This window comes from Aquarana catesbeiana, linkage group LG04, assembly GCF_042186555.1.
Source record: "Aquarana catesbeiana isolate 2022-GZ linkage group LG04, ASM4218655v1, whole genome shotgun sequence".
NCBI classification, from domain to species: domain Eukaryota; kingdom Metazoa; phylum Chordata; class Amphibia; order Anura; family Ranidae; genus Aquarana; species Aquarana catesbeiana.
The window spans coordinates 110,473,162-110,500,764 of NC_133327.1; the positions used below are offsets into that span (position 1 = coordinate 110,473,162).

The window sequence follows — 27,603 nt, forward strand, 5'->3', positions numbered from 1 at the left end:
AGCTATTAGGCATGGATAGCATGAGCATGCAATCACTAGCTACGACTACGTTTCTGCAAGATTATGGATTAAAAATATATATTTTTTTAGGAAAAAGTCAGCTATGACTGCACTGCAAGAAAGCTCGAATTAAAAAAATGTTTTTCGGAAGAAAAAGTCACATAAGAGGGGTGCTGAGCTCTGACTTAAAAGCAAAGGAGTAACCTTTTTGGCCATGGGAGAAGAAATGATTAAAAGAGTAACAGACAATGTTATTTTGCCAGTCAGCATGGAGGAGTCAGCATGAATACCAAGCAATCAGATAAAGAAAAGTTAAAGCTGAAATGCTAAAGGATGGGGATCTCTGGTCAAAACAGTACATGGCCCTGTCTTATTTAGAAGAAAGAAAGGTTACCTGATACAATGATCACCTCCCTTTTTTACGTAATTTACAAAAAAAGTGATAAAAAAATCTAAATAATTACATTGTATTGTTACATAGTTACATAATTGCTAAGGTTGAATAAAGACACCAGTCAATCCAGTTCAACCTGAGTGTTTGTGTGTTTATGTCTCTACCATTTTCTATATTTATGTGCATTCACTATGAAACATATCTAAGTTTTTAAATTTACGGTAGCTACACTACCCGCTGGTACCACCAACTGTGGAAGGGAGTTCCACATCCTTACTGCTTTTACAGTAAAGAACCCTATATGCAGTTTAAGATTGAACCTCTTTTTGTCCAGCTTCATTGTGTGACTGTGTGGTTTTTTAAGAGACCTCAGGTGAACTAGTTTCTTTCCAATGCTAGAGTCACCGTTTAAAGATTTGTATATTGAGAACATTTCCCCTCGTAGCCTCCCTCAGATTTTTGCGTCTCAAATCGGTACAATTATTTTGCATAGAAATGTGGCCTTTTTTTATTGTAGGCCTGTAATTCTTAGCAATAACACACTTAAATCTGTCCACCAAGAGTCTAGTAGATATTCCGGGTATGATGAAGTTTGAAACACAAAATCATAAATTATAATATAATAAATAAATATAAATTATTGTAAAAAATAATAATATAATAATAAGAAAATAATTTCCCCACGATTCACTATCGCTGTTTTCTAGCTGGTCTAAAACCACCTTTGGACACTTTTTGGTTGCTATGGACAATCTCAAGTTTCCAGGCAGAAAGAACAGTATATATAATATAAAACTGCATGCAGGGCATTGGACAAAGCACTGGGGACAAAAGGGATGTGAAATGATTTGATATAGTAATGTAATCTGTAAGATTACACTATACTGTATGTATTATGATTTTTCACTTTTTTGAATTTGCACGCCCGCAGCAAGCTCCATGAGTCGGGTCGTGGGTCTCTGCCTCACGGAGAGGAAGAACAGGGAGATGCTAATGTAAACAAGCATCTCCCCGTTCTGCCGAATGACACTGTCACTGATCTCTGCTCCCTGTGATTGGGAGCAGAGATCAGTGATGTGACACACACTGCCCCTCCCCCCACAGTTAGAAACACTCCCCAGGACACACTTATCCCCTGCACTGCCACCTAGTGGTTAACCCCTTCACTGCCAGTGTCATTTACCCAGGAATCAGTGCAAAATTGTCGCTCTTTTTTGTTTATAGCGCAAAAAAGAAAAACCGCAGGGGTGATCAAATGCCATCAAAAGAAAGCTCTATTTGTGGGGAAAAAGGATGTCAATTTTGTTTGGGAGCCACGTCGCATGACCACACAATTGTCAGTTAAAGCAATGCATACCGAATTGCAAAAAGTGCTCTGGTCAGGAAGGGGGTAAATTCCTCCGGGGCTGAAGTAGTTAATAGGTTTTCTCTGCACAAAACCTTTAAATTGTTGGGTTGCCCCCTACCAAAAAGAATATCTGAGGTTAAAAAATAAAATAAAATTAATAAAATAAAATCAATGTAGTTAGCTAGCTACTAACAGGGCAAATCATGTATTGGCTTCTTGGATAATGCGTGTCAGAAACTCTGCAGTAAGCCCTTTTAACCCAAAATGTTTAGCCCATTCAGAAAGAAAGCAGTCAAAGTGAACTCCATAATGGAAGGGTAGCTATCTCAGGAGAAGTCCTTGAGAAATACAAGAAGCTAGTAGGTAGTCAGCTCACCATCATCATAAAAAAAGCAACAATGCATCAAATATAATTTTGCCACCTACTGAATAAATGTAATATGAAAGATATTACATACAGTAGGTTAAGTGGTTAAATACAATGCTAATAGAAAAATTCCTGGATGTTACCTTGATGTCTACTTAGCATCTAATGTATGTTGTCATATGACAACAATATCAATTAAACTTGAACTTATATCTAGCGTATAAAACCTATTAACCTATTTAAATTCTCAGTTGTACTGTAGGTAGTGAATTTGCAGTCATCAGTCCCTATATTATATTAGCTTGATATAGGGTATTGGCAACAAGGATTAAATGTTTATAGCAAACTAGAGATAATGTTCTTATTTGGCTAATTCCATAAGTAATCATTAAGGCCATGCATTGTTATTAATCACACAAATGTTAATTAAAGAGGGTAAAAGACTTAATACAAGCTGCTAAAGGGAGATAAATCACTGAAAGTGTAAGTTGCTTTCTTATCTTCCTGCAAGTACTTAATGTAAAATTCAGCCTATTCTCAATAGATGAAGAACATATGACAACAATGATTATGACTGAGTTTAAAACATAATACTTTCATCTGAATCTAGAATCTAATTAGTTGGCTCTGTGCATCCTATTTAATTAGAAGCTGAAAGAAAAAGTGCTTCTGTAGCTCTTAGCAACCAATCAGCTATTTTATTTCATATCTTAACCTTTGCTAGAATAATGACAGCAAGGATTGGATCTGACACATATACAGTATTGTACCTTTAAACACAATTGACATGTAAAGCTTAGTGCTACAGTTTAAAAGTATCTATCGGTAAAATCATGACCATATCTTAATAAAGTTTAAAATCATATAATTACCAATAAATATATAACTTTAATTGCTTTCCTGGCAATGACTGGTCTGCAGTGGACTCATATTGTTTGTAATGATTAGGTACTTAGGTCATTTGCCGATCTTTGCTCACAATCTCCAGCAACCTCAGATTTAGTGTGGATATATACCACTGCAGAATGCCTCTTCATGGGAGTCACAGCAATGGCTGTATTTTGGTGGCCATACACGCTTTGATAAATAATCAATATTTTTGATTGATCACTCCCAATTGTTGTCTCTGCCTATAGTTGGAAACCCAGTCAATCCATATGTCACACACCAGTAAGTGGGTTTTGATTAATAATTGGAAGATACAATCATCGTAGTTATCAATCACATCTCTGTTTCCACTATTCAATCTTGTAATCTGATCAATCACAATATGATCAAATTCACGACAAAAGCATCCCAGAGCTGCCGATCGATGCAACACAACTGATAATTTTCCACCCTGGCTGATGGAATCTAAATTGAGTATAAATCGATCAGAAGACAAGGTATGGTTATTTGATTATTTTCACATTCAATAATTTTGATCTAATCATGCATCAATTGTATAATAAAACTGTATCACGTATGGCCACCATTACAGCAATGGGTTGCCAGACTCAGAAGCAAGTTAAATACAATACAAAAAATGTTTTTAGGTACTTTTAGAGAAAAATGGTTTGAAATCAGCAAAAGAATCAATCAGTTGTGATGAGTTGCTTCCTCTGACCTGCTTCTAATTTCTCCATTACTTACTTCTGAATAATGGAAACATGTATGATGGGGGAAAAATCAGTGCAGACTCAGCAGAATAAGACACACTGCATTTACCCAAATGCAAAGTAGAGCAGAGTAAATGTAAATGCCCCATAATATCATTTTCAAAATTCAAACAGTGCATTAAAAATCCTTCCAATCTCCTTTTCAAATGCAGGTCAAAAGAAAAAACAAATGTCATGCGTGCATAAAGTGAATCAAATCAAATATACACAGATTTCAGACAATGTATGCTTATTGCAAGATAACAATATTTACTGCTTATTGTCTATCTACAATTTTGGCAATTTCAACCCTATGGGGTACTTAGTAGATATGAGTTCTATATAATATTGGGGCTCCAATAAATTAGAGGATGATAGTCCTGTGAACTGCTTGGTTCACTTATTACATCTGTGAGTTGCCTGAGTTTTGGCTGCTAAATTGGCATGAAGAGAGATTTTACTAGATAATGGAGGAAAGCAGCTGCACTGCTTAACATAACTGGAACACTGCAACCTCACAACTCAATTGCTTCTCTGCATAAACAGTTCATATTAAAGGGTGATCCTTCCAATAGCCCCAACACGTGCATCACCATTGGTTCAATATGAGACATTCTGCTGTGTTGGGCACTCACCCAGCAAATGCATTCTCATCTCCCCAGCTAGCCCTCTATGCAGCCACTCAAAGTAATTTATGTAATTACTATGTGATGCTCATTGTTAGAAGGTTAGCACCTTTCCTTTTTTGGGATTTGCTTCTCCTTTAATGAGCAAATGTTGCTACCCTTGGAAAGGACTCAAGGAAAATCACCCTTCTCCTCTGAGGTTGTGTGTGCCCCTTCCCCATTGATGTCACTTCTAATGGCTAAGAGATTTGTTGTGAACTCCCACCTCCAGGCACAGCTTACAGATTGCATTTAACATAAATGTTTCTCACCCTTTTGCCTTCACACCACCAAGACCCAATGTAGCGTTCACCATTAAGGATTTAATTCAGTGCAGTTTGTCTTTGATAGAAATAAAATTTTTGCAGGATTATAGGCAACTACAGATTAACTGCTTCAGCCCCCGGAAGATTTCACCCCCTTCCTGACCAGAGCACTTTTTGTGATTCAGCACTGCGTCGCTTTAACTGACAATTGCACGGTCGTGCGACGTTGCACCCAAACAAAGTTTACGTCCTTTTTCCCCACAAATAGAGCTTTCTTTTGGTGGTATTTGATCACCTCTGCAGTTTTTATTTTTTGCTCTATAAACAAAAAAAAGCGTCAATTTTGAAAAAACACATTATTTTTTACTTTTTGCTATAATAAATATCCCCCAAAAATATATAATTTTTTTTTTCCCTCAGTTTAGGCTGATATGTATTCTTCATATTTTTGGTTAACAAAATTGCAATAAGAGTATATTGATTGGTTTGCACACAGGTTATAGCGTCTACAAAATAGGGGATAGATTTATAGCATTTTTATTATTATTATTTTTTTTTACTAGTAATGACAGCGATCTGCAATTTTTTAATATGACTGCGACATTATGGCAGACACATCGGACAATTTTGACACATTTTTGGGTCCATTGGCATTAATATAGCAATCAATGCTATAAAAATGCATTGATTACTGTAAAAATGTTACTGGCAGTGTAGGGGTTAACACTAGGGGGAGATCAAGGTGTTAATTGTGTTCCCTAGTGTGTGTTCTAACTGAAGGGGGGAGGGGACTGACTTGGGGAGATGACAGATAGCTGTTCATACTTTCTATGAACAGACGATCTGTCACTTCTCTCGGCAGAGAATCTGGATCTCTGTGTTTACACACAGAGATCCGGGTTCTTGCCATGTTACCAACGATCGCTGGAGCCCGGGGGTCATCGAGACCGCTGGGCACTCGCATCGGCTCCGGGGGATAGCTGCTGGTGTGTGCACGCGCCCCTAGTGTAGGAGCGACGTAACATAACAGCGATTTGCGCAGCCGAGCCATGTTACCGCAGTACAAATGCGGCAGCTGGTCGGCAAACGGTTAAAGATATGGAAGGCTACCTACCTGGACTTTCCTCAGTCAGCATGGCAGTCTGCATTACCATTTACCATGCCAAGGGGACAGGGGTGAGCATTAGGTGGCATATCAAAAGAAGTGTTTAAAGTGTATCTATAGCTAGAATTTAATTTTTTGTTAGAGAAGGGTTAAATCCCCTCTAGGTAGCATCAGGTTGCATCTTAGAGATGTGAGAAAAAGTAGCAGAATATTAAAGTATTTTCTAAGGGTCACTGAAATCTTTACTGGGCACACCAGTTCTGGTTTGGCAGCACTATAGCACTATATAAAACAGGAACTTCCCTTAAAAACAAGCAAAGAACCCAAAGTTGAGAATATATATATATATATATATATATATATATATATATATATATATATATATATATATATAGTGTTTGATGAGAGTGCCATTCAAACACCCAAGAGTCCAAGGTTTATAATTTTAAAATTGATTCATAGTAGAAAAAGACCAATGCATTTTTGGACCCAACACACTCCACCTTCATCAGGGCATTTAGACTGTTCTTAAATGGATTCAGGTAAACAGGTACCAAATAGATTTGCACTTTGATTTTCTACTTTGAACACAGTTTTAGTAGGGCAGGTTAAGCCAGTGTTAGTGAATGCAGCATGTTAGTGAAGGGGAAGTGAGTTTGCCCCCCAAACTGCATTGGATCTCTTTCCGTTGTGAATCAGTGTTATAGTTCTTTTCTTTTCCTAAATAACCCTATTTTTTATTGCAAAGTTTGCTAGAAAGGGTATAGCAGTGTGCAGAGGGTTCATCCAGTATTTTTTAGTGTTAACATGTGGTCACACCCCTTTAGCATCTGGTAGATTATATGCATGTACAAGCTATTGGGATCTGAGCACAGGTATATCTTGTTTCTGTTGTATTGCAGATCAGTGCCTAAACCTTGTAGCTCTCCCATATTTTGTGTATGTTTGCCCCATGTTGGCATTGTGTCCACAGTAGCATTTGTAGTGGCAGAGCAGAGTAAGACTGGGCAGAGAGGGATTACTTTGATGCAGTTGGCCAGCTTAAACATGTATTGCATTATGTGTGAACTAAATATCCCTATTTTTATTGCAAAGTTTGCTAGATAGGGTATTTAGCAGTGTGCAGAGGGTTCATCCAGTATTTTTGGTCCTTTCTTTGGTGCTCTCATTGGACTGTATTCCCTTTGGATCAGGCACTGGAGTTCAAATCCTGTACAGTTTAATTGGTTGACAACAGAACTAAAACTAAAGTGCATGGGGACATGTCACAGGTTACCCATACAGCACAGCAAGAGTGATAACAGTTTGCTCAACCTAGGACACCTGATACCTCCTCAGGGCAAGTCATTTCACTAGCAAGTCTTCAAGCAATGTATTCATCCATGGCAAACCTCCAGTTTGAAGCTGTCTCATCTTTATAATCAAAATAACATTGAGGAAGGAGATCTAATTTGACATTTCACTGATGAGGACCTACCAAAATCATTCACTCTGACACATAAACTTAGCATTTCAAGTAAGATTTAAGGAAAAAAAAAATATGAAATTCTTACACACTGGCATAAGTGCCCTGTCCTTTTGTATAAAATTTCCCTTTCAGTGTCAGAGTGTTGCTGGCACTGCTTAACAAAAAAAGGCACTATGCTGCACATCTGGTGGTCCTGCTCCTAGATCTCACCCTTCTAGACGCAGGTATTTAAGATAAATGAACATTATGAGAACACCTGAAATGGTCCCTCTCAGGATCATTATCGAATGCCAAGAAACGTTTCCTTTACTCCTTTCTCATTGTGACAGTGGAGAACTAATAAGCCTTTTTCTATCAAGGAATGGATTACCAAATGTATTTACCTACAACACATGGAGTAGCTGACAGCCCAATTTCAAGATACACTATATTGTCAAATGTATTTTGACACCTGCCTTTACACGCACATGAACTTTAATGGCCAGTCAAGTTCCTCCACCCTAAACTTGCTCATCTAGGTCTTTATGGACCTTGCTTTGCGCACTGGTTCAAATCATTTGGTGAAGGGGGATTATAGTGTGGGTTTTTTTTCAGGGGTTGGGTTTGGCCCCTTAGTTCTAGTGAAGGAAGCTTTTAAGGCATCAGCATACCAAGACATTTTGGACAATTTCATGCTCCCAACTTTGTGCATTGGATTCACAATTTGACTACTGACAGCTTCAGAAGTCATATTATGGCATCATGGTCCTTTAACCTATGGCTTATACATGAAAGTTGTCTTTCTCAGCAGTTACCCAGCTCCCTTTCTTATGCTCCCCTTTCCTCTTTTACTACTATCTATTTAAGATTTTTTTTTCTGGATCCTTCTCCAGCAGGACTGTCAGTGGAATTGTTCTATTTGGTCAAAGAATGCCAGAACACATACCCCTACTTACTTGCAGTTGTTGAAGCTCCACCATATTGACTATGTATTCCATGATCACCTATAGTCTGTGACTAATTCCATTTTCCTGTACTGTTCCTGTACTTTGTTTTTTTGTGGATATTGTTTAATACACTTTTGCTACTTAAAGCGGAGTTCCACACAAAAATGGAACTTCCGCTTTTCGGAACCCTCCCCCCCTCCGGTGTCACATTTGGCACCTTTCAGGGGGGAGGGGGGTGCAGATACCTGTCTAAGACAGGTATTTGCACCCACTTCCGGCATAGACTCCCATGGGAGTCTATGTCTCTTCCTGTCCCTCCACGCTGTCTCCTGGGAAACACACAGCTCCCGGGAGATAGTGGGGATCAGTTACGATGTGCAGCGCGACTCGCGCATGCGCAGTAGGGAAACGGGAAGTGAAGCCACAACGCTTCACTTCCTGATTCCCTCACCTAGGATGGCAGCGGCAGTTGCCGAGAACCGAGCGGGTTCTCGGCGTCGCCTGCCGACATCGCTGGACCCTGGGACAGGTAAGTGGCCATTTATTAAAAGTCAGCAGCTGCAGTATTTGTAGCTGCTGGCTTTTAATATTTTTTTTTTTTGGCGGTTTAGGTGGACCCCCGCTTTAAAAAAAATAACACTGAAGCAAAGTTCATTACCATCTATAAAGTGGCTTTTAATAAATAAAATGGGTTATCACAGGTCACCAAAAGCTGAAAAATCTCAGTTTCAGACACCACTACAGTTTTACTTGACTTTCTGCAACTGACCATTTGAAGAGCTCACACTTTCCAGCTTAGAAGTACAAGTCCTTGTATTCAAGCATCTTAAAGTCTCGAACAATGGCTCCATCCTATTAAACCTTCAGTGACAATAAAGTAGTTTGATTCAGCAGGAAAATACAAACAACATACAAGGGGAAAATGATCCACAATGACATCTTAGCACAGATTCCTTGTCACATTTTCTTGAAGACGTTCAATGCTAGGATAAAGCTGTGATCTAATGAGCAGCTACATGATCTCTTTAAATATGATATGATTTTTTTGGTTACATTGTTGGCATTGCTCTTGTCTTATATGTGACATGCTAAATTACATTGAGTCCATAGATTGGAGCAGGGGTGCAGGAGAAGGAAGATATTAAATCTGGGAGAAATACATTATTTATAGGACCTGATATTGTTGTTTACGGAGTATAAATGGAAGATAAAATGAAAACAAAATCACTGGAGACAGCAAGAGCTAGAATCCTATTGCCACTTATTTACCAGCTGGGTTTGCTAAAAATCTCACAGCAGTGCTCGCGGAGGATCCTTAAAGGGAAACAGAAGTCTTTGTCATTTTATATAGATATCAGTGAGAACATGAGGCATATCTAAAAAAATATATATATTTTCTTTGTTTTGGATAATGTAGATGACAGAACCCCTGGCAGATTTTTATAACTAATTCCAGAAGTGATACTGAATTTGACGCATCAGTAGTTCATGGTTGAAGAACATCACATTAATTCATACAGAGTGCAAAAACTCTGGTGAGGCCATTCTCAACAAAAACTGGGTATCCTTTATCTAGGGGACCCAAAGTTTAAAAATATCACTGCTGAAACTGAATTGTTTTTGCTTTTTATTTATTTATTTCTTCTGAACACATGTTAAAATGTACATTTTAGGCTCAAGGATTATTTAAAAAAACCCCAACATTATACATTTTCCGAAAGTAGAGATCCTGGAGAATAAATGACAATATTTTAATTCACATGATATTAGTGCATTAAATTCATGTGTTTAGTAAAAAAATCACTAAAGTTAATTTTTAATACACAAAAACACAATATATTACACATTTTTTAGTAAAGTAAATAGACCAAGTAAATATAAATAGATATTAATTATGTCCAAACTACAAATTGTGCATGTCCATGAAAACAATAGCAAACTACAATATCCAAAATTTTCCATAGAGAATGTTTAGAGTAGCCGTCAGTGATGGTCCTAGTATTGATGCTCTCACTCTGACATGTGCAACAATACCCAGTATGTGCCGCACAAGCATCATTTTTACATGCACGCACACCTGACTTGAGCATTTAACTTCAAATGTGCATGTATGTGGCTAGGGAGTTTTTAAATTTTCCTTCTTTTATTGATTGTGTGTCATGTAAAGAAGATCTTTGGACGTTTTAAAAAAAATTAAAAGTCAGCAACTACAAATACTATAGCTGATAACTTTTATTAAAGAGACACTTACCTGTCCAGGCATCCAGTGCTGTCCTCAACCATGCTGTTTTTTCACTAGTCTTAGTGTCTTTGGGTCTGGCACCACCATGTTAACTGTGGGAAGCTGGCTGTGACTCCTTGTAGCTTCACAGTCAGCTCCCCACTGCACATGTGCAATCCACGCTGTGCCCTATAAATGGCCTTGAATCCTCCTGGGACCTGTGACATGTCCCAGGAGGTTGTGGGCAGGGGAGGGAGGGGAGAACTTACACTGGGATCACCTACATCATTCCAATCGAAGTGGGTATCAGACAAAACTTGGTACCTGAAAAAAAAAAAGTTTAAAAAGTAGAAGAGGAAGAGGAACTTTGCTTTAGGGGTGAATTTCCATCTGAGTTTGAAGCTGATCAAACACACAGATCTTCTGGATTGCTTCCAGAAAGTCAAAGGTCAGCTGAAGAGATGCAAACTAACTCCAGCTATTATAGTCAGTTTGCAGGATTTACGTCCGCAGTAGTAAAAGGTTTAAGATCCACATGAAAAAAAATCTAATGCGAACACCAGACCAAAGATCCAAGAGTCTAAAATCTTTTAACATCAGTGTTTGCTCATAACAAGAAATGATACCACTGTATTACTCTGCATATATTTTTTTTATTATTTAACCCAAATCAAGTCCTGGTTTGAAGGTCACCAAATATTTTAAGCCCTAATGATGAAGGGAGTGTCGGAGCCCCTGGGTGTGTTGGCTGTTTATGCTTCCTTGTTATAAGCAAACACTAATATTAGAAGACTTTGGTCTCTTGAAACTTTGGTCTCATGATCTCATTAGACATTTTACAGGTCTTCATTGCTGTCTTTATTGCTCCTGGGTACAATCATCTTCTTTATTTGTCCTGGACAGGAAGCAATAGGATGTGAAAAATGTTATAGTTGGCACTACAACAGGAATAGAGGGGGATTTTTCCAATGGGGACACTTGTTCCAATGATTACTGAGGCAAATGCATTGGTCAATGATTATGCAAACAGAATTAAAAAAAAAATTCTATCACCCTTTATCCATTTTCAATGTTACAATATTGAAGCTACATTATGATTATTACTATTATTGGGCAGCAAATTGGCTTAGTGGTTAGTGCTCCCACCTTGCAGCACTATGGTACTTGACTCAAAAACTGAACAGCTGAATATGCAAATTCCATTTTTTTCTGTACAAGTCAAACCTGACTTAATCCCTGTTGCCTCTTGATAATTCATAGTGATCATATAGATCATCTTAAAGGGGCGGATAGGAAGTCTCAGGAGGTCAGGATGGGTGATGTCATAGTTGGTTTTACAGGGAAGTTGAGATTTGAATATGATATCAGTTCTCTTTTATTTTGACATTGTCTTCACTGCATGTCTGCTTCTGCATTTTTTTTAGCAAATCTGTTTTAACTGACCAGGTGTATGACAGGTTTACTTTAAAAAAGAACATTTCTAAAACGATTTGCTTTGTTTAATATTTGCTACAATCAACAAACTTGCAAGGCATTATCTGAAGCTGGACTCATGCATGCGTGGTTTAGACGTACACATCATGATGACTCCGCGCACCTCTCTTGTGGTGATGGGTGGCACCCGTTATAGGTGCATAAGAGGAGAGTAGCTGCTAAAGAGGGGGGCAACTTCTGTATCTTCAGGCATTGGGGAGTGAGTTTACATACCCCCTCTCTGCTCATCTGGTGGTTTAGACCGATGGTAGTCTTGCAGATAACCACATCTAAGGTAGATGTATTATACTGTTGGATATGTTGCTCTGTCATGATTAGGTGATTGTATATGATTTGGGATGACAGGTAAGTGGATACTACAACAAATAGCTTGGAGCAGTTCTGTGGTCAACTCCCTGATATCTTCTTCTGTCCTTTGCCAGTGATACACATATGCATGGATAAGCTTTTAAGCAGATATCTCCTGGGGATTAAGGGGGAATTGAGTTTAATAATGAACCTGATGGATTCACTAGAGCAGCATTTCTCAACCAGAGTTTAGTGGAACCTTAAGTTTCCTCCAGTGGCTGCTAGGGATTCCTAGAGCAATGAGCAATGTCTGCCTCTCAGATGAGTAACCACTGGCAACAATGATATTTTTGCTATATGCAAGGGGGGATTCTTTCCACTGGCTACAAATGTAAAGAGCATTACTCCCAGTGACCATCAAACTAGTGTACTGTGAGCTCTAGATATAGTAATTGTTAGCAAGAGTTCCCTGGGTCAAGAAAGTTAATTCAAGGGTTCCTCTATATTAAAAGAAAGGTGAGAAAGGCTGCACTAGAGGGTGACATAAGAATCACTAAGGGTTAAATTATAACTAAAGGCAATTTTTTTTTGTTTTGGATAGAGTGGAGAGGGATTAGAATCCCTGTAGGGATTTTATTGCTATCTGTGCCCAGTTAGGGAGATGCACCCTCTCTATTTGTCCTGTTTACCATTATCATCAAAAGTGAAACTAAAAGAAAATCCAAAATGTTGGGTTTTCACCACAACAGTTATGCCCCGTACACACGGTCGGATTTTCCAACGGAAAATGTTCGATGGGAGCCTTTTGTCGGAAATTCCGACCATGTGTAGGCTCCATCGGACAGTTTCCGACAAAATTTGAGATCTGGTTCTCAAATTTTCCGACAACAAAATCTGTTGTCCTAAATTTTGATTGTGTGTGCACAATTCCGATGCACAAAGTGCCACGCATCATCAGAATCAAGCAGAAGAGCAGCACTGGCTATTAAACGTCATTTTTCTCAACTCATCGTACGTGTTGTACGTCACCGCGTTCTTGGCGTTCGGAATTTCCGACCAACTTTGTGTGACTGTGTGTATGCAAGACAAGTTTGAGCCAACATCTGTCCGAAAAAAAACATGGATTTTGTTGTCGGAATGTGCGATCGTGTGTACACGGCATAATAGGGGTGAAATCTTCCAATAGGGATACTAGTTCTGGTGACCTTGGCGGCCCCAATGAATTCCCTTAATTTGCAAGGATTTCCTCTCACTTGCTGTTTGGCTATCGGGCAGGAAGATAACATAAATCTTCTCAATGGGACACAGATGGCAAAGAAAAATCTCATAGGGGTTATAACTCTCCTTTACTCTATCCAAAATGGAAAAAAAAATGTTTTGCCTATAGTTCTACTGTAGGCACAGTTAGTACGAATACTTTTATCACTGGCTGAAATATGAGAGGCAGCATTAGATGGCTGTATTATTTATAGTATAACAATATTATATATATTTATGTATGGGAATCAGAGAGATTTGGATATTCCATTGGTGTATAAGAGAATGAGGTCAGCACACCTTTTAACCCATTCTAATATACAATCAGATTAATACATGTCTGAGTGCACTCTTTAATAGACTTTAATATATAAAGCAGCTATTCACTGCACAATCTACATCATAGGTTTATTGGCATCTGACACCCCCCCTCCCTGGTATGTATTGTTTAGAAGCGATTTGGATCAATACATACACACAATGGGGGTGATTTTTACTAAAACTGGAGAGTGCAAAATCTGCTGCAGCTCTGCATAGAAAACCAATCAGCTTTAAGGTTTTATTGTCAAAGCTTAATTGAACAAGCTGAAATTAGAAGCTTATTGGCTACCATGCATAGTTGCACCAGATGTTGCACTCTGCAATTTTAGTAAATCAAACCCTATTTGTACCAAAAAAGTATATATACACTACATACCTGATTTTCCATTAAGGTGCTTAGGTGGTTTGTTCTTTTTAATTATTTTTATAGCTGAATCCCTGGGTGATTAATCTAATCACATCTCATGACACATAGAAGCTTTAAGGGAGCAGATCCCATATTTAGAGTTGATTGGGAGTCTCACGGTACAGTGCTTTCAGAGGTTATAAGTAGCTCTAAAAATAGGCAAGATAGTATTAATATTAAGTGCATGGTTTATTATTCCATCAGTACCTATGTGAATCCGTGGTTGACCTCTCAGGTTGAGGTTTCCTTCCTCTGATGCCCCTACGCTCGCCTGTGGGATACTTTTTGCAATCATTTTCCGATAGAGTTTGCATCTACAAAAGTATGTGGTTAAGGTTATGTGAACTGCATATAGTGTTGGATTTTACGCAAACTGAATATAATGATAAGTGTATATATTTCTCTCTATAATATCTATTATAGAAATAGCTTCAATTGTACTCCTGAAGAAGCAGAATTTACTTCCAAGAGCTATCACAATATTAAGCATTGCAGCTATGTTATTGGAATATTATTATAGATAACTAATGGTGCTGGGATTACTTACAAAAAAGTGTGTGTTTCTATAACTATGCTTGTACATTCATGCAATGGGACATGCTCATGAAAGGAAGTGGGGGTAGGCACATAAAGCCCCATCCCCACCACCATCACCCATCCCCCATGCCGGTACCCCTTTCTGCACACTGGTGGTGTTGAATAGCACAGGAATTGAGCAGCCATGCTATGGAAGGGAAATGCCTTTTTATGCTATCTAAACATATTCTAGTGTTAAAAGACATACAGGCAGATAGATACCAGTATTGAAGTGGGCTGAAAGGGGGTTCTTAAAGCTGATCTCTCAGTAATTTAATAGGTGTGCATACATACATTCCCGACAGTTTACGATATACAACAGTATTATTTTTTCAAAATGCTTTTATCATTATAAAGACACGCTTGAGGTTCAGTCAAGTGACTCTGCCTAGGTTGAGATGATGTCATCAGTCAGCTGTGGGCAGGAGGAAGCATTTCCACAGATTCTTCTTCCTGAGTGATCAGAACACTGAAAAATTGTAACCTTGCTGCAAGTCACAAAGTGAGAGACTGCTGCAGGGGCTGATTTGTGTCAGACATTTCTGACCAAATCCAAAAGCTGTCATCTGTGAGCCAACATAATAAGCATGCATGTACCTAACATAAAAATTATATCTGACTCTAGATCTACTTAAAGTGTTACTAACCCAGGACCCTGCATCCACTATATCTGGTCTCCAGTACACAGAGCATGGAAATTCAATAGTTTTAGTAAATATAAACTGCTAAATATCTTTTCTCATCAGCAGTTAGAGTAATATTGTGACTTATTTCAGTGTCTAGCAGAGCACTGGTTAAAGCTTGTAGGAGGGGTTTTCATTCTCCCCTGATTGTCCTATGAGGCATGACCCCTGACCCTCTGTCTGGACAGTGCTGATTGGCCCTGTGCTGATCACATGCACCCTCACAAGAAAATAGCAAAAAAAAACTCTCTGGCAATACACACCAAATTGATGTGCAGCTTGCTCCCAAAGCTCTGTTCTATCAGGAGATGGTTTGGGGACTGTGGAGGAAGGGGAGGATCAGAGAAGACAGGATCGAACAGCCTTTTTACACAATTCCACAGTGAGTATAACAAGCAAGCTTTACTGCATATACAGACTGATTTTACTGTTGTGGGTTTAGTAACACTTTAAATGTAAAATAAATAAATAAATACCGATCAAAAGTATGGAAAGTTTTGGACAGACATGGACCCAAACAGCTACAAAGTTTGCAGCAGCAATTACACTTGAAAACTGCTAGTATATTATCAATGTTGAAATTGCAATTGCAAGAACTGTTACAAGCCTCTGATATTGAAAGTCAAGTGAAAAAATGGAAAATAAATATGAATTTCAACATTATCATTGCTTTTTTTAAATATTCTCCTCAGTGTGTCACTGATCTGGAACAAGTGTGCAGGATAGGCATTCTGACTTCACTGGCTACATACTTGTTGTGGCTTAGGTATTCAGTAGGTATAGTGAAACAAATATGCTGCCTAGTACCTTTCAAAATGCCAAATTTTTACTACCTCCACATACACAAATGTAAGATACAAAACAGTTAACATTAAAAAAGCAGCTCTGTAACAATTAAAAAAAAAAATCAAACCGCAACCTGCCAAAAGGAAACCTATTTATACTCACCTATCCCACCACATGCTCCTCTGATCTTTGTTCTCTTTCAGAGCTATGGCCTCCAGCAGAATTTTCACATCTGACACATTCATAAATGTTGGGATTATTTAACGCACACTACAAGCTGTGGTTCCTGCCACCAGTACCTACTGTACCTCACTACAGGACACAATGACCACTGGATGGTGCTGCAGTGCATGGCAGAGGGAGCAGGCATCCGACACTCCTGGAAGTGTCAGGTGTGAAGATTCTGCCAGTGGCTTTGCTCTGCAAGGAAGATCTGAAGAACAGGTGGCAGAAAAGCAGAGTTTAGCCTTTTTCTTTTGGTTGTGTTTTGTTTTTGTTTTTTCTTTTCAAAATAACATCAGACTCACTTTACATTTTGTTGAATTAAATAAAAGAATATATATTTTCCAGTATCATAAGCAGACGATTTACTGAGGAGTGACAGTTTTCATCAACCAAATGTGCCAAGGATCCAGTGGATTAAAACAGAACTACAACAATTTTTACATCTCTTTGTGAACTGATTGGATATTTGCAGTAAGCACACATTTTCAGATTTTGATTACAAATGCAGCATATATATCCATGTGAAGACACAGAGGGTTGATTTACTAAAACTGGAGAGTGCAAAATCTGGTGCAGCTCTGCATAGAAACCAATCAGCTTCCAGGTTTTTTGTGAAAGCCTAATTGAACAAACTGAACTTAGAAGCTGATTGGCTACCATGCACAGCTGTACCACATTTTGCACTCTCCAGTTTTGGTAAATAAACCCCAGAGGAACTTGCTATGAAAGCTTGAGTCATTGGACACAGTAACCAATTGTTTTAACATATTAGGGTAAAAAAGGCAGGTTTCATTCTAGTTGGCTGCTGTGGGCAAGAGTCCAAGATATACTTTTTTTAAATGTTTTTTTTTTATTTTATAAATTGGTTACATCTAAAACATCAATGTTAGCTTTAGCTGTGACATATGTACCCCTATATGGGTCTTGCCATAAAAAAAAAAAAAATCATAGTACTCAAGTTATTATGTTCAAGTATTACATCACAAAATGTTGAATAACTACCATATTTGTGTTCAAACACATCTATAGAGATAACATTATATAAGTGAGCTTATTCACAAGGGCAGCAGAAAAAGCAAAGTGCTGTGGACCGCCAAACCAAGTGCGCTTAGCACTGCCTTAGCAAATAGTCATGAATGTGCTATAAATGTTAATATATTTAGGAAGCATTCAACATAAAAAATGTAAAATAATAATTCTATTTCAGTATTGTTCTACAGTATTTAGACCATTTAAAACCATTTTTTGAATTACTTCAGTTATAGAATACCTATCATTAAAATTCACACTTCATTGGAATCAACAGGTAAAGTGTTAATCACCTCTGTACTGTCCTTTTCAACTTATGGCTCTCCAAAAATTGCACAGGGTGTGCAACGGAATGGTTAGTTCAGTGCTTCCCGCTGTGCTCTACTTGGCACTATTTTATGCAGGGAATTGGTCACTGCAATTGGCAGCCCTATTCATTTCCATTGCAGTGACAAATTGCATTCATCAAATAGCACAGACCGGAAGTTGAGAGCGTACCGGACAGAAGCACTGTACACCTACCCTCATTCCTTTCTAGTTATATTTCCTAGAGCACTCAGTTAAAACCTAAGCAAGGATCATATGGTCCATAACTACCAAGATCTCTGCATTCTGTACCATTAGATTCTGAAGAGTGGCTACTGCTGTCAATCAGCAAGACACAACAGTCTACGAAGCAAGAAGCATAGCCTTAGTATTAAATGAGGAAATATACTATCTACAAAGAGATTTAAAATAATACAGTTTCCCTTTAAGTAGTAGCCTGTATTTTCAAATATCTTGGCTGTGTGACTTCTAGGTTCTTCTATAATTTTGGGACTCCATTGGTGTGATCTATGTTCCTTGATATGTTCACATCAAATATGAAGCCTTGAATGACCCCTGCTCCTATTACTTGTTCCATTATTAAACTAAATTAGAAACACAAAATGAGATAGTGATGATGAGTTAGAGAGGGAGCCTCTTGTAATGGTGTGGTGTGTTGGTTCAGAAATTGAAGCACAAAAATCTCACCAAAGGGATCCCTGGAGGTACAGCAAAGTGATCATTGGTTTATTGCTTGGTGTACATCTATATACATCTATTTTGAATGAATCGACCCATTAGGGTTGGGTTCACACCTAATACTGATGCGATTCCCAGCAGGGGTCCTGTGCATCCCTGTTCAATGTTTCCAGTCCAATCTCAGCCCAAATTTTTGGCTGAATCTGACCTAAAATGGACCAAAAGACACACAGGGCTCCTGTGCAAATTCGCAACCAGAGCCACAGCGGAGATATGTGAACTGGCTCCATAGAAAGCCGGTCAAAATCTCCTGCTATTGCAATTCGCAATGGTGTGAGCCCAGCCTCAATCTTCACAATGATAATGCTGTTAATATTATAGGACCCCTATGATAGTTCAGAAAAAAAAAACACTTTATTTTACTAGTTTGCAAAATTGTTCCTACCAGCCATAGCCATAGCTATAGTGAGACACAAGCCTGGAAGGGCAGAGAAAGACTTAAGGTGGTAATAAACCCCAAAAATGTAATATATTGCAGCTTACCAATCATTAGATGTGGGAGAGCTGGGCAGTAACACACCTCCTGTATTAGAGTGCCTGGCAGACAGCAGAATTGATATTCTGGGAGAGGGAAGTTTTAGATGTACTAGCAGATTTAGATATTGTTTGAAGGCAAACTCCAGCTCATATTTTTTAAACAGTTGCAGTAGTATTTTTTTTTTCATTTTGGGATAAAGGTTTTAAATAAATAAATACAAGCTGACCATTGTAAGCACCCCTGTCAGCGTTAAATTGTTTATCTTGACCCTGTAACTGCTACATCTGCAGGACAGCTTGGTCTGTTGAAAAACAACAGACTTTTCGGCAGGCTCATCATGTGAAATTAAAAAATTGAAAACCTAAAAAAGAAATTAAATGCAGCCACCACCTCAAATAATTGGTAGACTGCAATATAATAAATGCTTGCTTTTGGGTTTAATACTGCTTTAAAATTCTAGGACTCCCGTTATAGTGCAGAAGAAACTTTTTATATTACTAGTTTGCCAAAATGTTCTTATCATCCATATGGATACAGTGAGACCCAAGCCTAGAAGTGACTTTACCCCAATGCAGAGAGAGACTTAAAGCGGTATTAAAACCCAAACAAAAAATGTAATATATTGTGGATTACTAATCATTAGATGTGGTGGCTGCGTTAGTTTTTTTTAAGCTTTTCCTCTCTATTTTGAAATGGTGATCTGGCCAGTAGCACACCTCCTGTATTATAGTGCCCCCAGCCTGGAGCACAGGTGGCACCTTTGCACAGCAGAATTGGCAGTCTGGGGAGAATGAAGTGTTAGATGCACTGGCAGTTTTAAATTAACACTAACAAATTGAAGCCAGTCTTCAGCTCATACTTGCAGCAGCAGTTTTTTTTGTTTTTTTTTTAGATAAAGGTTTTACATAAATAAAATGATTGTAAGCACCCCTGGCAGTGTTAAATGGTTTTACTCATCCCTGCAACTGCAAGAGAGCTTGTTCTTTTGAAAAACAACAGGCTTGGCCAGATCACCAGATGAAAATAGAGAGCTAAAAGGTAAGAAAAAAGAAAGCTAATGCAGCCAGGACATCTAAGAATTGGTAAGCTGAGATATGATAAATGTTTATTTTTGGGGTTGATACCACTTTAAATTCCTGGGACCCCCATGATAGTTCAGAAGAAACTTTTCATATTACTAGTTTGCCAAAATGTTCTTATCAGGCATATGGCTATAGTGAGACACAAGCCTGGAAGTGATTGTACCCCCTGTGCAAAGAGAGGCTTACAATCGTGTGAGATTTGATGAAATGCAGTGATGATCGTGCTGCCTGCACAGATCATCCATAACCCCATCTTAAAAGTCCAAGTCACTCAACAGCTGAGGACTTATCTCCAGAAAGTAAGTACGGGGGTAAATCTCTGTGTTTTCCAGCACAGATGGACCACTTTGATCTGTGCCTATTACTAATGTACTAATTCAGGACATCAAACCCCCCGAGTAATAGAAGCAATAAGCAGATCGCACTGTCAGTGAGTGATGATTTATTGGGGGGTTCGGCAACATGGACAGCGGCGCACAGAAAGCGGCGGGGGTTCAGCACCATGGACAGCAGCAGGAATTCAGGACCATGGACAGCAGCGCAGAAACACCCGCGGGGGTTCAGCACCATGAACAGTGGCAGGAGTTCACGACCATGAACAGCGGCGAACATATAGCGGCAGGGGTTCAGCACCATGGACAGCGGCAGGAATTCAGGACCATGGACAGCGGCGCCCAAACAGCGGCGGGGGTTCAGGACAACGATCAGCGGCGCACAGACAGCGGCAAGGTAATGAATAAAGCGATATTATACTTGCCCAAGTTGGTACAAATAGGCTGACCGGCCGATCTAGTTGGGGTGGCAGCTGCTTCCCTGCAGCATTCATCTCCCATGCAGTTGGATTCCCGGACGATGGGATCTTGTATCAGTCATTTATTCCGAATGCCAAGCGCTGTGAGGCAGCAGCAGAGTAGCAGGAAGAGTAAGCAACTTATCAAGATAGAAGCACCTCGGCGAACTAATCCATCAGAGGAGAGGAGAGAGAGGATGTGTGTATGTGGATGGAACAGCAGCCGGCAGCAGTATCAGCAGCAGGGACTCTACAACGTTATCACATCCAGAGAGTTCCCCACTGCTTCTCCCTCCCTCCCTCCCTTCTAATACAGCTCAGCCTCCTTCTCTCACTCGCTGTCATTTACTAACATGTTCCTCCACCTGCTGGCTCTATCACACTTCTATTCCACTTTTATTCACTTACTCTAGTGTGATTAGACAATTCCTATACTTATTGCCTTGGAACGCATCGCCGCCTGGCCGTTGAGGCTTAAAAGCAACCAAGGGGGTTAATGTTGGATTGAAAGCGATATTAAAGTGCAGTTCCAGGCAAAAAGAGATCTCAAACAAAAGAACACCCCCCCCCCCTCGTTTTTGAATTTTTTTTCTTTTTCATACCTTTTTGGCATGTTTTCTTTGGGATCCACTGTCCCACGGCCTTCCCCCCGTCTTCTGGGACCCATGCGTGTTTCAGAAGACGATGGGACCATTCAGAAAGTGTGGCGCGCAGTAAGAAACAGATTGTGGAGCCTGAAGGCTTCACTGCTGGTTTTCCTTACTAGCAATGCTTGCACCTGCACCTGCACCCAAAGCTGATGGACAGATGGGCTTGGCTTGCCGACATTGCGGGCTCCCTGGACAGGTAAGTGTCCTTATATTAAAAGTCATCTACAGTATTTGTAGCTGCTGACTTTTTTCATCAGGCTGGAACTCCGCTTTAAATCCAAAAATGTAATAAATCCAATTTCCCCTTGGATTTGACTTTAAAGGCACTTGAACTCATGTAACAATCATACAGTAAAGTAGAAAAATCATTTATTAAACCATTTATTAATAACACATGATTAAAAATAGTAACATGAAATGTACAATCCAAAAATGTAATATACAGGAAGGGATGGTCCCGATGATCAAGTCAAAGGTAAGTTTGACTCGAACATCGGGTGTTTGTTCATAGAACAAATGAAAATATGGGGCACTTGCGGCAAGGTCACCAGCAGCTGAACGCCCCATAATGCACTGTGAGATCAAGGTGCATTGATGGCTGCTGATTGGCCAAAGCATGCACCTGACCTGCATGCTTTGGCCAATCATAGCGCGATGTGCTGTGAGAGCCATGTTTGGCCAAAGGCAGTTTTCTTTTGGCCAATCATGTCTCAGGGGCTAAGTACACTATATAAGGCTGATGCTTACACGGCAGCCGTATATAGAGAATGAATGGCGATTAGGCAGGTAGTTAGTGTAGTGTGCAGTCAGTCAGTGTAGTATATATATAATACAGCGCGATGTGCCTTTGGCCAATCATGGCCCAGGGGCTAAGTACATTATATAAGGCTGTGGCCGTATATAGTGAATAAATGGCGATCGGGCAGCTAGTTAGTGTAGTGTGCAGCCAGTCAGTGTAGTATATATATAATACAGTTCAGAGTACATAGTGCAGTTAGTATAGTACTGTATATATATATAATACAGTTCAGAGTATATAGTGCAGTTAGTGTAGTATATGTATAATACAGTTCAGAGCATATAGTGCAGTTTGTATAGTATATATATAATACAGTTCAGAGTATATAGTGCAGTTAGTGTAGTATATATATAATACAGTTCAGAGTATATAGTGCAGTCCGTATAGTATATATAGTACAGTTTAGCGTATATAGTGCAGTTTGTATAGTATATATAATACAGTTTAGAGTATATAGTGCAGTCCGTATAGTATATATAATACAGTTCAGAGTATATAGTGAAGTCTGTATAGTATATATAATACAATTCAGAGTATATAGCGCAGTCCGTATAGTATATATAATACAATTCAGAGTATATAGTGCAGTCCGTATAGTATATATAATACAATTCAGAGTATATAGTGCAGTCCATATAGTATTTATATATGTCAGTGGGTGGCCCCGCCCTTGTCTATATAAGAGCTGTCAAAGCGAAATGACAGCAGTTCCTGGGAGGCCTCACATGGAGGCAGAGTTTTTTCATTTTTGGGTCTGTCGTGCAGTGCAATTGAAGATGGATGGACATTCAGGGATTTTTTTTTTAATAAAGTAATTGTCAAAAACTGTCTGTTGTGGTTTTTACTTTTTGACACTTTTTTTGGTGAATGGGTAGGGGTACAATGTACCCAATACCTATTCACATGGGGGGGGTGGGATCTGGGGGCCCCCTTGTTAAAGGGAGCTTCCAGATTCCGATAAGCCCCTCACCCACAGACCCTGACAACCAATGGCCAGGGTTGTTAGAAAGATGCTCTTGTCGCCATCAACATGGGAACAAGGTGCTTTGTGTGGGACCCCAAAGCACCCTCTCCATGTAGAGGGCATGTGGCCTGGTATGGTTCAGGAGGGGGGACACTCACTCGTCGCCCCCTATCCTGAACTTTAGGCTGCATGCTCGGATAAGGGTTTGGTATGATATTTTTTTTTTAAATGTTGGCGTGGAGTTCCCCTTAATATCCATACCAGACCCGAAGGGCCTGGTATAGACTGGGGAGGGACCCTACACCATTTTTCCTTGATTTTACCTATGTATTGCTGGGAGCCGTCAATACATTACAGCCTCGAGCAAGTTTACTTTAAATTTTTTCCTTTAGAAATTTAATTATTGCTGCTGCACTGTTTTACACATCGCACAGATGTGCCACTTTACAGGCAGACTTAGGGGACCCCCAGCCATGATATTTCATTTTAATTTTAATATTTAAACAATTTAATTAGTATTGTTTCACTTTAAGCATTATTAAAATCACTGCACATGAAAAAAATATTGTTTTAAAAACTTTTTGTTTGCATTAATACATGTCCCCTGGGGCATTACCCGGGTCCCCATACACTTTTTATGGCAATAACTGGCATATAAGCCTTTAAAATGAATGAGCACTTTTTCATGTTTGTGTCCCATAGACTTTAATAGGGTCTGCATGTTCGGTGTTCTGGTGCAAACCAAACCGGGGGGGGGGGGTTGTTCGGCCCATCCATATGTACAGGTATTGCAGCTTACCAATAAATACACTTGCCGGTCACTTTATTAGGTACACCTTGCTGGTACAGGGTTGGATCCCCTTTTGCTTTCAGTACTGCCTTAATTCTTCTTGGCATAGATTCAACAAGGTGTTGGAAACATCCCTCAGAGATTTTGGTCCATCTGCAGATTTGTCCGCTGCACATCCATGATGCAAATCTCCCATGCCACCACATCCAAAAGGTGCTCTATTGGATTAAGATCTGGTGACTGTGGAGGCCATTGTAGTAGAGTGAACTCATTGTCATGTTCAAGAAACCAGTGGTGAGATGATTTGAGCTTTGTGACATGGTCCATTATCCTGCTGTAAGTAGCCATCAGAAGATGGGTACACTGTAGTCATAAAGGGATGGACCAGCAACAATACTCAGGTAGGCCGTGGCATTTAAACAATACTCAATTGGTACTAAAGGGCCCAAAGTGTGCCAAGAAAGTATCCACCACACATTTCAATAACAGCCTGAACCGTTAATGCAAGGCAGGATGGATCCATGCTTTCATCTTGTTTACGCCAAATTCTGACCCTACCATCTGAATGTCACAGCTAAAATCGAGACTCATCAGACCAGGCAATATTTTTCAATCTTTTATTGCTCAAATTTGGTGAGCCTGTGCAAATCGTAGCCTCAGTTTCCTGTTCTAAGCTGTCAGGAGTGGCACCCAGTGTGGTCTTCTGCTGCTGTAGTCCATCTGCTTCAAGGTTCAATGTATTTTGTGTTCAGAGATGGTAGTCTCCATACCTTAGTTGTAACCAGTGGTTATTTGAGTTACTTTTGCCTTTCTATGATCTCGAACCAGTCTGACCATTCTCCCCTGACCTTTGACATCAACAAGGCATTTTCATCCACACAACCTCTGCTTACTGGATATTTTCTCTTTTTTGGACCATTCTCTGTAAACCCTAGAGATGGTTGTGCATGAAAATCCCAGTAGATCAGCAGTTTTTGAAATATCCAGACCAGTCCACCTTGCACCAACAATCATGCCACATTCAAAGTCACTTAAATCCCCTTTCTTCCCCATTCTGATGCTCAGTTTGAACTTTGGCAAGTCGACTTCACCACATCTAGATGTCTAAATGCATTGAGTTGCTGCCATGTGATTGGCTGATTAGCCATTTGGCTTACCACGCAAGAGAACAGGTGTTCCAAATAAAGTGGCCAATTAGTGTAGATGTGGTGACTGCATCCTTTTTCTTTTCTTTTCTCCTTCTGTTTTCACCTGGTGATCTGGCCAGTAACATACCTCTTGCATAGGCATGCGCACAGGGTGTGTCAGATGTGCCTGGTCACACCCTAATCACTCTGCCATAGCCTGCCATAGATAGAACAAATCTTGGCTGGTTCAAGAGAAACTGGCCAAGATCCAATCCATCTTTAAGCACTCTGTTTGTACTGAAGTCAGTCCATTGATTGACTTCAGTACAACCAGCATGTCTGATTTTTTTTGCATGCAAGACTCCCAACCAGAAGAATACAATAGCGCTGCGGGAGGGAATCCCCAATCAACACTGACTATGTTGATGGGGAAATCAAGTGTTTTTTTTTTCATTCCACCATAGGTGGAAAATTCTCTAGTCTATTGCTCCCCTTAGCATTATTGCACTGTGTGCTTCCACACTTCTCTTTCACTATGCTCAATGTCAAGATCATCATGTGCTAGCGAAAGCTCGCCCACAGTCACCCACTCTTTGCCTACTCTTTGCCTACTACCCCTGCAGGGGTTACCACGTCTGGTGAGTGGGGATCCAGCGGGGGGGAGCACCAAAGTCACACTGCGTGCTGTGCACTGAATTCACCTGTCATATGCAATAGTGGATACTCTGGGATCACATTTTTGGTTTTCTTTTTGTCACTTTCAGAAGAGGGACTTGGATTTTTTACTTATATACATTTTTATATTTAATATTATTTTTATGGTATAGATGTGGACTTTATTTGCACTTCATTTTCAGTGGTGCGGTTACTACTTATTTGTCACATAGTTTGTGGTATTAGGAATTGAGATATCTTATGGATGATGGCTGGGTATATGGTCGGTTGATTAAGGGAGTATGTGTGCCTTATTAACAATCTGAGTGGTTTTCCCAGCCTTACCTAGTTATACATTTAGACATACTCACTTTATATATTCTACTTTTATTTACTATTATTATCTTTATTGTTACTCACTGCTTGATGATTTCAGTTATGATTTGATACACATATCACACGCCCACTTTGTTTACCACACCCACTAGTGGGGCACATACATATACAGTTTGGCTCATAAGCTTAGCACCTGCACGTTTTCCATAACTTTTTGGTTATTTACTCAGTGGTTATAGGGTAGCGCCAATCACCTCATTTCTTATACTTATTCCTGTAAGTTCCCTTGGGAACCTAATAAGGGAGGCTGCAACCCACTTTTATCCCAAGCGTGGAAATTACTATATATTTAATAAATAAAAGCTGATCATTTTATTCATCCCTGCCAGTGTTAAGTGTTTTGTCTCATCCATGTAAACTGATACATGCTGTTGCAGAGCTTGAAAAAAAATAACACACTCGCTGGCTGGATCACCTAATGAAAATAGAAGAAATAAAGCCTAAAAAGGGAATGCAGCCATCACATCTAAAAATTGGTAACCTGCAATATAATAGTTATTTGCTTTGTGTTTAATATTATAATAATTATATTATTATTATACAAGATTTATATAGCGCCAACAGTTTGTGCAGCGCTTTGCAACATGAGGGCAGACAGTACAGTTACAATTAAATTCAATACAGGAGAAAGCAGAGGGCCTTGCTTGTTGGATCTTACAATCCAAAAGGCAGGGTCAAGTGATACACAGGGGTGCTTACAATGATCAGCTTGTATTTATTTATGTAAAACCTTTATCCCAAAAAGATTAGAAAAAAAAAAAACACTGTCGCTGGAACTGCTAAGAAAGTATTAGCTGGAGTTTGACTTCAATTTGTTAGTTTATTTAAGTCTGCTAGTAAATTTAACAGTCTCCTCCCCCCCAGACTGACAATGTGTGCATTTTTTGTTGTTTGTACCTGTGATCTGGTCAACAATCAGTGGTGCACATTTTTCTGTTTTTTATGCTGTTCTACCTAAAATATACTGACATTAACACTGGCCCCGTATATACATCCTTTTTTTCTACCTCAAAACATACTGACACTGGCCCTAAGGGCTCATTCACATGTACAGCAGCCCTTGCTGCCCCTCTGAAAGCAATGCACGGTGGATCACTTTTCAGAGGGTGTTTTGACAGGCAGTGTGCAGGGCATATGACACCTCCTCACTGCCTGATTTAATCCTGAAAATGCTGCATCACCTTGCCACATTCACAGTTGCAGGGCATAGACTTTCATAGGTCACGCTCAGCGGCACTAACACAAAATGTCATTTAGTTTTTTCTGCAGTGTGTGTACAGCCCTGAACAGCTGCACATCTGTGTTCAGGGGGGTGGTCAGGGCAGTAAAGCTGCAGCTGAACCTTC

At 39.5% G+C, this 27,603-nt stretch overlaps 1 protein-coding gene across 3 annotated transcripts in view; it reads right to left on the reverse strand.

Annotated features, from left to right (window-relative positions):
- The window catches only part of SNTG2 (syntrophin gamma 2), an 827,232-nt gene extending 806,067 nt beyond the window's left edge, over nucleotides 1-21,165 (reverse strand). For all 3 annotated transcript variants that reach the window (XM_073625453.1, XM_073625452.1, XM_073625454.1), the window contains exon 1: nucleotides 20,845-21,165. In XM_073625453.1, coding sequence (XP_073481554.1) covers nucleotides 20,845-20,913 — 69 coding nt within the window. In that variant the 5' untranslated portion in view covers nucleotides 20,914-21,165. The remainder of the gene's footprint in view (nucleotides 1-20,844) is intronic.
- Between the last annotated feature and the right edge of the window lie 6,438 nt (nucleotides 21,166-27,603).